This window comes from Priapulus caudatus, unplaced genomic scaffold (genome assembly GCF_000485595.1).
Source record: "Priapulus caudatus unplaced genomic scaffold, Priapulus_caudatus-5.0.1 Scaffold235, whole genome shotgun sequence".
In the NCBI taxonomy this organism is placed as follows: Eukaryota; Metazoa; Priapulida; class Priapulimorpha; order Priapulimorphida; family Priapulidae; genus Priapulus; species Priapulus caudatus.
Genome location: NW_014577296.1, coordinates 229275 through 239215, shown reverse-complemented (window position 1 = coordinate 239215; position 9941 = coordinate 229275). Strand labels below are relative to the sequence as shown.

At 44.0% G+C, this 9941-nt stretch overlaps 1 protein-coding gene across 6 annotated transcripts in view; it reads left to right on the top strand.

The window, feature by feature from the left end:
- Positions 1–9941, top strand: part of LOC106807808 (neuron navigator 2-like) — an 80264-nt gene that overhangs the window by 25757 nt on the left and 44566 nt on the right. For 5 of the 6 annotated variants that reach the window (XM_014810265.1, XM_014810267.1, XM_014810264.1 and 2 more), the window contains 7 exons: positions 1713–1866; positions 2808–3019; positions 3951–4657; positions 6068–6269; positions 6604–6824; positions 7362–7559; positions 8937–9154. In XM_014810265.1, the coding sequence (XP_014665751.1) occupies positions 1713–1866; positions 2808–3019; positions 3951–4657; positions 6068–6269; positions 6604–6824; positions 7362–7559; positions 8937–9154 (1912 nt within the window). The remainder of the gene's footprint in view (positions 1–1712; positions 1867–2807; positions 3020–3950; positions 4658–6067; positions 6270–6603; positions 6825–7361; positions 7560–8936; positions 9155–9941) is intronic. The other variant, XM_014810263.1, reaches the window with a different exon arrangement.

Sequence of the window (9941 nt, the reverse complement as noted above, 5' to 3'; positions counted from 1 at the left end):
AATACAATACAATACAATACAATACAATACAATACAATACAATACAATACAATACAATCAATGCACACAGAACAATACAGCCAGCACAACGAATTAGACAGTCCTGATAATAATATTCTGATATAAGGTTCTGCATGGATTATAATATATATTACGTTAATTAATTGATTGATGACAGTTAATTATACCTTGAATGCATGCGTAAGAAAGGGGCATTGTACTGTAAGGGTGGACAACGGCAATAACTCGATAGGAATCATGAGTGAAAGAAAGAGCAGGTTGCACATTACAGGGTCTGGGCTCGGTACGCCCTCCGCCTGGGGGCATGTTCCACCTATCCTCACGTGTAGGGATCATCTGTATTCTGTCACATAGGCATACATGTCTGTGGCTGCATTCAACAACCTGTGTTCTCTAGGCATCGTGACGGGGTTGTATTGGTGTGTGGTAGGAATAGTGCATGGAAGATGTTTGTAAAAGTGGTTAGGAGATCGTGTCTGTGATATCAGCTTATGTTAGATGTACCTCATTATATATCTGATATCGTAAGGTAGGCCCTAACCCAGAGAGCAGGCCGATATGTGTTTTTTCCTATGTTATTGTATGCCCTTTTATTCCATTGTATTACTGGCTGATGTTTCTTGTGTACCCACTGTTATCCTTGCCTTTTTCAACTCTGTTCATTTCATTTTGTAAGCATATAACCATTGTGATATTTACAACACCTGCGTACTGTCACAGATATAAGCCTCGTTCACACGAGACCTCGTATTTATGAAATACGGTATTTGCGAAATACCGAATCTGAGGCAAATACGCGGCCGAGCGTTCACACGCTGATTCGCGGCTCCAGAAATACGGTATTTGCGAAATACCGAATCTGAGACAAATACGCGGCCGAGCGTTCACACGCTGATTCGCGGCTCCAGAAATATGGTATTTGCGAGCTGCGAGCTGCTTTAAACAATCAAGCGAACAATGCGAATTAAACAATGCAATGCGCACCAACTGCCGATAAAATACGTTGACTGGTCCGCGCTCGACAGTTCCACTCGCGTTACACTGGAACTGTCGAGCGCGAACCAGTCTATAAAATACGCGGCTTCAGAAATCCGGTATTTAGCGTTCACACGAGGAAATGCGCGGTCCAAGAGATCCGGTATTTCTCAAGCACGGCAAATTATTCGGGGTCTGGGAAGCCGCGTATTTACATCAAATACCGGATTTGTTTAGATACCGTATTTCTTGGACCGCGCATTTTGCCTCGTGTGAACGCTAAATACCGGATTTCTTGCTACGTGTGAACGCGGCTTTTATATACTGAATGTTTGCTTGGTTTAGGTGTAGCCACCTTATCGTGTTGTAGTGGGACGTCACCACCACTCGTGAACTGTCACATTTCTTATGTTGTGAATCTTTGCTTCAGGTTCAGGCTTCACTTCACTGTGTCCCAATGGGATGTCACCACCACATGTGTACTGTCACATGTCTTATGTGGTGAATCCTTGCTTCAGGTTCAGGGATCCCCTCACTGCATCAGAATGAGACGTTACTGACTCCCGTGTACTGTCACGTGTCACATGGGTTTGTCACATGTCACATGTTGTGAATCTTTGCTTTAGGTTCAGGCATTCCCTTGCTGCATCCGAATGAGACGTTACTGACACCCGTGTACTGTGTCACATGTCTTACGTAATGAATCCTTGCTTTAGGTTCAGGCATCCCCTCGCTGTGTCGGAGTGGCACGTCGTCGCGGGCGTCGTCGCGGTCAACGAGTCCCAGCGGATGTTCGAACTACAGCAGCAGCAGTTCGTCGATCCCCCGCATCACCCGCAGACACTCGCTCACTGAGAAGAACCTGCACAGGTGAGCCTCGCAGCTACTATCCCCGCCTCGCAGCTACTATAAGCTGTAAACACACTACGCGATTTTTCATGCGATCGAGCCGGCCGCGATTGCAGCCGGCCGGCTCAAATAATTATCAAACATGTTTGAATCGGGCGACTTGGCCGGCCGACTCGAAAATCGACCGCGACTCACTGGACACATTACGCGATTTTTCATGCGATTGAGCCGGCCGGCTCGGTCGGCCGGCTCGATCGCATGAAAAATCGCCTAGTGTGTCCCAGTGTACACCGCTATATCCCCGCCTCGCACCTGTTGTTGTTTTTGCTGCCATCGCATACGCGCGTCGCTGAGCGGTGAGCTGTCTAGACGAGGCAGGTGCATGGGGGCTTTCAGACATTCTAGCTAGGACCTCGTATAGACTACATACACACATGATGTACGCAGGCTAGATTATATAGATTATCGCCATTTTCCTCTTAGTGTGTTGTGCATTGAGGAAGCTTTGAAGTTCATTGCCTTTCCTATGCCATTCCTATCTTGTTCTAGCAGTCGCTGCGCTGGTATTGGTTGCGTGTTCAGCAATCTGTAGTGTCAATAGAGATAAAGTATGGGACATTCGACTCACTAATTGGCAACAAAGGATTTCTGTGTTTGAAGAAGTTGTGTTTGAAATGACCACACAGCGCAGACAACCTAGTATTAGACAATGGAAGACAAGTGTGTCGCTCCTGGACAGCTCTCTAATCTGTCATGGTTGCAAGATGACGTTTGTTCGCTCACCACTATAATATTTAGGAAAGGTTCAGTTGCATTCAACCTTTAACTACGCCGCATTCTGCGTGCTGCGATCAACCTGATGGCTGCGACATCTACTGATCAAAACTGCGGCCACGTCGTCGATGATTTCTGCAGCAGCGATTGACGAAGCCCGTCGCTATAATCAGTCTGCTTGTTGACAGAGTGGTGCAGTCGTCGGCAGCGACCGCTTCTCCCCCGCGCTCCGCTGGCGCCCCTCAGCAGAACAAGACGGTCATGGAGCGACTCAGACTGACCAAGGACAAGAGTAAGACACCCACGGCCAGTGGTCAGGGCAACATGGCTGCTGCTGGTAGCCATGGCAACTCGGCAACTGAGGGACGGCCCGGCGCAAAAGCTCCCCGGAAAACTCTCGGTAGGTGGCGATTTTCAGTAGGAGTAGAAATAGAAAAAAAGAGAAATAATGAAATGGATATTGTATTGCAGTGAGTGTTAGCTACCTGATAAACATAATGAGAGAAAGGCAATTTCACGCATGCACACATTCACACGCGCACGCACACACATGGGGACATACTCACATGCAAAGTATTAGTACCCATATACTTGCACCTGCTTAATCTTATTGCATGCACGCACACATAAACACACGTTCGTGTACACGTATTTGGTTTAGAATCCAGGGTTTCATACGCATTCATCATAAATTTGAATCGCAATGCTGGCTCTGAATCAAATCTTGCTGCTGATATTACTCATAAATTGAGCGTGTTAAAGCAGGATTACTAATAGCCAGGGGCCCATTGTCAGAAACAAAATTAGTCTTAACATTAGCCTTAACTTTACAATGTTTCAGGCAACAGGCTCTAGGCAGTTACATTCAATAGAAATTATAGCTTAGCTTCAAAATATATGTTTCTTGCAGTCTGGGGAGCAGTTCGTGATGATGAAAACGTTCAAATTCGAGCTTTTGCGATACAATACATTCTTATTCAATTCATTGAAGCCAGACGCATTAACAGTTTAAGTAATATACCGTGCAGGTACAGCTTCGACAGATTACCGCATACGCAGAATAACTGCTGTATTTGTTGCATTGGCTAAAACGTGTATGCAATATGAGATGGAGTTTTTAATCAACTTTAATTTACTCGTGATATCACAATGAGCATGACATGCAGAAATCTTTTGTGGATACCAAAAGCTGTACATGCGCACGTGCCTACGTGCATGCATGCGTAGTGTATTGCAATATTTCAAAATACTGCATGCATACATGATAATTACATAACTTGGCTAATATAATTTTATGTAATCTTTAATACTAATTTGTTCTTTTCATCCAGTTTACATAGATAGCAGCAAGATTAAACATGGCTCCTCGCCGAATCTATCGCAGCGCCAGCTGCTGAGCACGGCCAACAACCGTGGCGTCACCGAGTGTCAGCTGGAGGAACAGATGCGCGGCTCGCCCGGCGCCGGCCGCAGACAGCAGCCCGCGGGGAAGGACAGCGGTCACCCGGATGACGCGATGACCGCTCACGGCGACCACCCACACAGGGGTGCGGCCGCGCAGGTGAGGAAGGCGGCGCCCGACCCCGCGCACGGCAGGCTGTCGAAGAAGGAGCGCCGCAGCGAAGACGCACCGCGCCACGGCTCCCTACTCGACGTCAACGACCGCAAAGCTGGCCGCAAGAGCTCCCCGTGCGACAAGCGCGCCGCAGCGTCCGGCGGTCAGACGACGGGTCAAGCGGCGGCGGATGCGGCCGCGCACCGGACGAAGGGCTCGAAGATCGCCAGTCTCGTCGCGTCAAAGTCCTCGCCTCCGGTCGGCAAGACGTCGTCGAAGACGAAGCAGAAGGTCGACGCGGCGGACACAGCGGCGGCGAGGGAGGAGCGAGGGGGCGCCACCGTGTCGAGGAAGCCGTCGTTGAAGCCGATGGCGGCTGTGAAGGGAACGTCGAAGGTTTCGCGCGATGTTCAGATGACGTCCAGCACTCATAGATCGGCGAGCAACCTCAGTGGCAAGGAGAGACCAGAGTCTTCTGTCATGGTGAGACTCTCGAATCACAAGCCATCGCACGTTATGTTATTAAATTATATCAGGGGTTAATAATGACACATTTTTTGTCATTATTAACCCCTGATTATATACTTACTGCTTCCAAAGCAAGTGCAGCCAAACCTAACTAACAGTAACTAACTAAATCAAGGATTGCCTGTGACACTAATTATTATTGCATTGTAAACTTTATAGTAAACTGGTTTGCTTATAAAGTATGAATTAAATTTTGTATAAATATTGGCTGGGTGCACTAATTTAGTGATATAAATAACCTTGCATATACTATCAGGAGTGTATCAAAATTTTGATACACTCCTGATACTATATATATCAGTATATACCAGGTTATATTATAGATTTCAGGAGTAGTCCCATTTCAGTTAAGAAAAACCTCTTAATTTGTCCTAGTTCATATACCGAATGTCCTTATCACACAGGTTTATAGCTCAAAGAAACATATATTTTGATGTTGACTTAAATTGTACCATTCGAAATTGCACTTAGTTAACACTGTTGGCAACACAATACAGGGCCTTATACTATACATGCTAAGAAATTGTGGGTCACATGTACATATAGCGTAGTATTATAATGCCCCAAGGGGAGAGAAACACTTACATGCTCTAAAGCGAAACATGAAATACCACTGTTCATCGATAAAAATGCTTCCGTTAAAAAGAAGAGCACTTAACTCGGGTTTAGTGTGAAGTTTTCCCTCTAAGTGGTAAACTCACAAAGTAAGTCACAGTACAGGGATGTGGACGCAGAAGAAAAGAACAATTATATCTATATTATATTCATTGCTACCTATCATATCAGGAGTGTATCAAAAGTTTGATACACTCCTGATCATATGTGTCTATAGTGAGAGTATAAACCGAGCAGGCGTGAATGTTATATACGTCATGCTTGGTACTAAACTAACCCGTTCACGTACAGCTCATAAACTGTGGCTTTTGAAAACAATTCGTTAGAAATATCAACCAATTGGTAAACCAGTTGTGTCATATGTGAATCGTGCAAGCTGCGTGACTGAGACGAATGTAAATTAGATACAAACGCACAGCTAGTTGTGCCGGGCCAATTAAATCCAGGCATCCATTCGGCCAGGGTACACTCGTTATAAAATCTAGTGGATGAGCATGTTTCTTGCTAGCTTTGTGATGTTTTCTGCTGCTCACTTCTCGTGTGTAAGAACCAGCATGTTCTACATACTGTATGTACATGTGGTGCGTGTACAAAGTCAAAACATTGGTGTTATGGTCGAAATCCAATGGAATCGTATGGAACATCAAAACACACGAACTGGAGAAGTCTCGGTAGAGAATCGTATACACTAAACTTGCTGCCATGCTTTGCGTTATTGATTGCGTAAATTTTCTTGCTTTTGTTCGTTAGGATGTTCGCCAGGGGGAGCATGTTGTGGCTAAGCCGACGCCGCTGCCGTCCCACAGCATTCAGCCTCTGTCGGGCACCAAGGCTGAGCAGCCCAGCTCGCCAGTGCACATCGCCAAGGTGACTCCGATGAGTCACATGAGAGCGCCACCTGTGAGCAGCAGGGAGCATGCGCACGAAGAGGTGGAGCATGCTGTGAGGGCTGGTGAGCTGCAGTCACGTCGAGATCAGCGCTCGTTTGCGTTAGGGTTTTTGCGCGATTTTATGAAGTCGAACGATGTCTCTTAAAATGGAATTAATTAAACGCCTGGAATTTATAAACTTCTAAGAACCTCTAAACTTCAGTAACTAAATCTTCCTGAATATAATCATACACTAATTGCCCTATTTTTAGGAAAATTTGTTTACCCACGTGTGTGAAGGTTTTCCTAAAACTCATACATACAGTCCAAATCGTCCTTATGTACTTTGCGTTATATTATTATATATTTATGCGATTACTGAGAAAAAATGTGCTAACAAATGTCTGTTGTTTGTAGCAGATGATCAAACGAGTAGTCAGCATCACAATAAGACACGAGAGCAAAGTCAAAGGGAGAAGCCTAGTTCTAAAACTCCCCATGATGCCAAACGAACAGTGCCAAAACCAGCTAGTGATCAAAAGCAGCAAGAACCTACTGAAGTGCCATCTAGCGGCAGAAATCATCAACGAGCTGATGCCAGTATGAAACTGGAAACAACCTTTGACAGCTCAGATCAGGTACGAAAAACAACTACTACAGTGTAGAGTGAGTGCTAGGCAGAACTATATTACCGATTTGGTTATGATTGACAATTATGATGATCTATGAGTTACAATACTGAGATACTACATAATAGCATCAGATATACTTGTAACTATAACTATGAGCAACAGCCAACACATGTTAGGGCCTCTGTCCAGCATTTTAACATGTTCGATGAATAATAATATCTAACGTACTAGAGCTTTTTTGTACTTGATTTATAGCTCAATATTCTCCCTCATCCAATTCTGACCACATAGTATTTTATGACACACAATTTATTACACACAGTTTTATCACACACAGTTTTATCATAATTACCCGCCATATAATACAGGAAGCATATCACATGTTATTGTAAATATGCCTGTGCTTCATGCCAGATTGCAAATGGATACGTCATTTTTACCGCTATCCTATTTTGTAGATGAAATAAAATTCAGTGGACCCTAATAACATGGTAGAATATGAACGTCATTGTGAATTAGTCTGATGGTTATTTATACATGCAGGTGATTACGCAGACGGTGAGAGCAGCAGACAAACCCCAACTGGAGACGAACTTGAGTGAGGAGTCAGAGGACATGAGTGTGAACATCAAACCGATGCAGCCGATTGTGAGGTCGTCGCCGTACGCTTACATGCGCAGCGTAGGGAGCCTCAACACCACCAAGTTCCCACTGTCCTCACTACGCTACCACACGGCCCAGGTACGATCGCCAGCTGGGAACAGGGCCATTTCTATGTAGATGTGGCCCTGTGGAATTCCAGATTTGAGTTAGGAAACCCCATCAAGCATTTGGCTAGGTAGAGGTTCCAGCTTCGAATTGTGGAGAATCGGCTAAGCATTTCTGTACATGTGTGGCTTGGTAGGAATCGCAACTTTAAGTGAACGAGAACCAAGCAATGAGGGTATTTTTTGTGAATGTGTGGTTAAATACAGTCAACTCTTCCAATACTGATCACCCTCAGGCCCGATCATTTAGTTCAGTTTTCTGTGAAGGACGATTTAGAGTGTTTTTTTTGGGGGGGGGATCATACATGTCTCAGATGTTATTGGGACATAAAAAATTGCGCGATTTAACGTGAAATTCGGTTTTGCGGGCGTTCGGAATTTAGAGAGTTAACTGTAGAAATCCCACGCCAGTATTGGGGAAACCTGTAGAGCAAGTTGGTGGAACTGTCATTGACTATAACCAGCAATGCGGTATAGCGGGTAAAACTTTCCGAAGCTTGTGGCAGCATGTGCAGTAATCTGTGCCAGCAGTCATATATATATATATATATATATGGGCAAGGATCCATTATGCGCACTTTGTTTGATCTTTAGCATTTCTAGCCAGCAAGTGGCCAGGCTCAGCTTAATTGCTTTCGTGGCAGAAGAAAATATTTGGGGAACCTTTTTCCTGGTGTTTGCATTGCAGCGGTTCAGTCAGAAGTGCAGGTGTAATGATTATGTGCCATGCTGGGGTTGTGCTGGAACTGCTTTCACACATGTGCAAAATATAACAGCAATCTCCTGGCCTGTAAGAGCCATAGGAAACCCGTATTTTGTCATTTGTCTGCTGTCTATTAGGTGGCAGCACTGGTCAGTAAGTTCTAGTCTGTTTCTTCTGATCCTTACATGGCCAAAGAGTCACCGGTGCGCAGCGATTTATTTCTCATTTAGCGCATATGGTTGGCTTGATCACTAACCAAGACCCAGTGAACATATTATTAGTTACCGAAAAAGAGCATAACACTTTGTTAAATTTAAATTCAGTTTTAATAGTGAATAATTTTCGATTTGTGCAATCTGATTCCACTATTTATAGTAGAATTTGGACAGTTCCAAAAAATCTAGAGCCAACTGTTTTAAAGGTGCTGGTATGAATTACCTACGATACGAAATTGATAATAAATTTTCGTTTATTTGATTATTAGTGGAACTGGACTACTGTTTTATAGCTTTACTAAGTTGTGAATTGAGTGGTAACATGTGGCTTCGTTTTAACGAAGGTATAGTCTGTAACAGACTCCCTGTGGGTGTGCTGCCGTGGACCAATGCCAGCTTTGGTGAGTGTGACTAATGAAACTGTTGTTTGCAGGATGCGTCTGCTAAGCCGCGGATCACTGCCAGCCACCACATCCTGTCATCGAACGAAGTCGCGAAGGGTCATGGCGTCCGGCAGACCGAATCTAGTGGAATGCTACTGACCGACGGTGATTTCGGACCAGATCTGGACGTGGTGGACATCGCCGAGGGCTACATGTCGGACGGTGGTGTTCTGCAGGGTCAAGGCAACATTGACGATACACTCAGTGGGTAGGTGCCATGCGGACGTCGATTCTTAGTTGTGCTTCATGAAGTGATCATGAAATGACTGGAGCCATCTCAGCCGCCATGTATTATTTTATCATTCCGAGATTTTTCTTTCGGAGAGTGTTTTTGGTAGGCTGTATTGTGTTTAGTACAATAATGTCTGTTGTCTATTTGCAATCTTCTTGTTTGTTTTTCCGAGTGCGGTATGGGTGGGAGAGGTAATTGTAGACAGGAAAGACATCGATATAAACTCTAGGTAAGAGAAGAAGAATGGATAGGATACAGTGTGCTTAAGCAGAAAACCTGATGTGTTTATAGTCAGTCAACATTTGGTCAAACTGAATTACAATTTCTTCTTTTTTTATACGTTTTGAAAAAAACCAAGTTTGCTCAATCAGAGAGTCGGATTTCTGTGAAACATTAGAATTCATATTGCCGACATGCTGTGCCTATTAACAAAACTTTTTTACCTCCCTTTTTTCTGTCAAACAATAATATTGCCTACACTCTAGAGTTTCTTGTAGCGGTTCTTGCTCTTCCATTCCTGTGGTTAAAATAATGAGTGCATGAATATTTATTTCACGTATATCTGCTGAAGTATTCCCTCTCGTTCAATACTTGTCTACTTATTCGATCACTGGTACATTTGTGAATAATTAACAGGTCGAAAGTGTGTTTTCAATCTATTATTGAGGGCTTGGAATTTGTGATTATGTAAATTGAATAATTAAAACATAATTATAACAATGTGATTTTCATTAATCATTTAAACAATTGCTTAAATAATTGA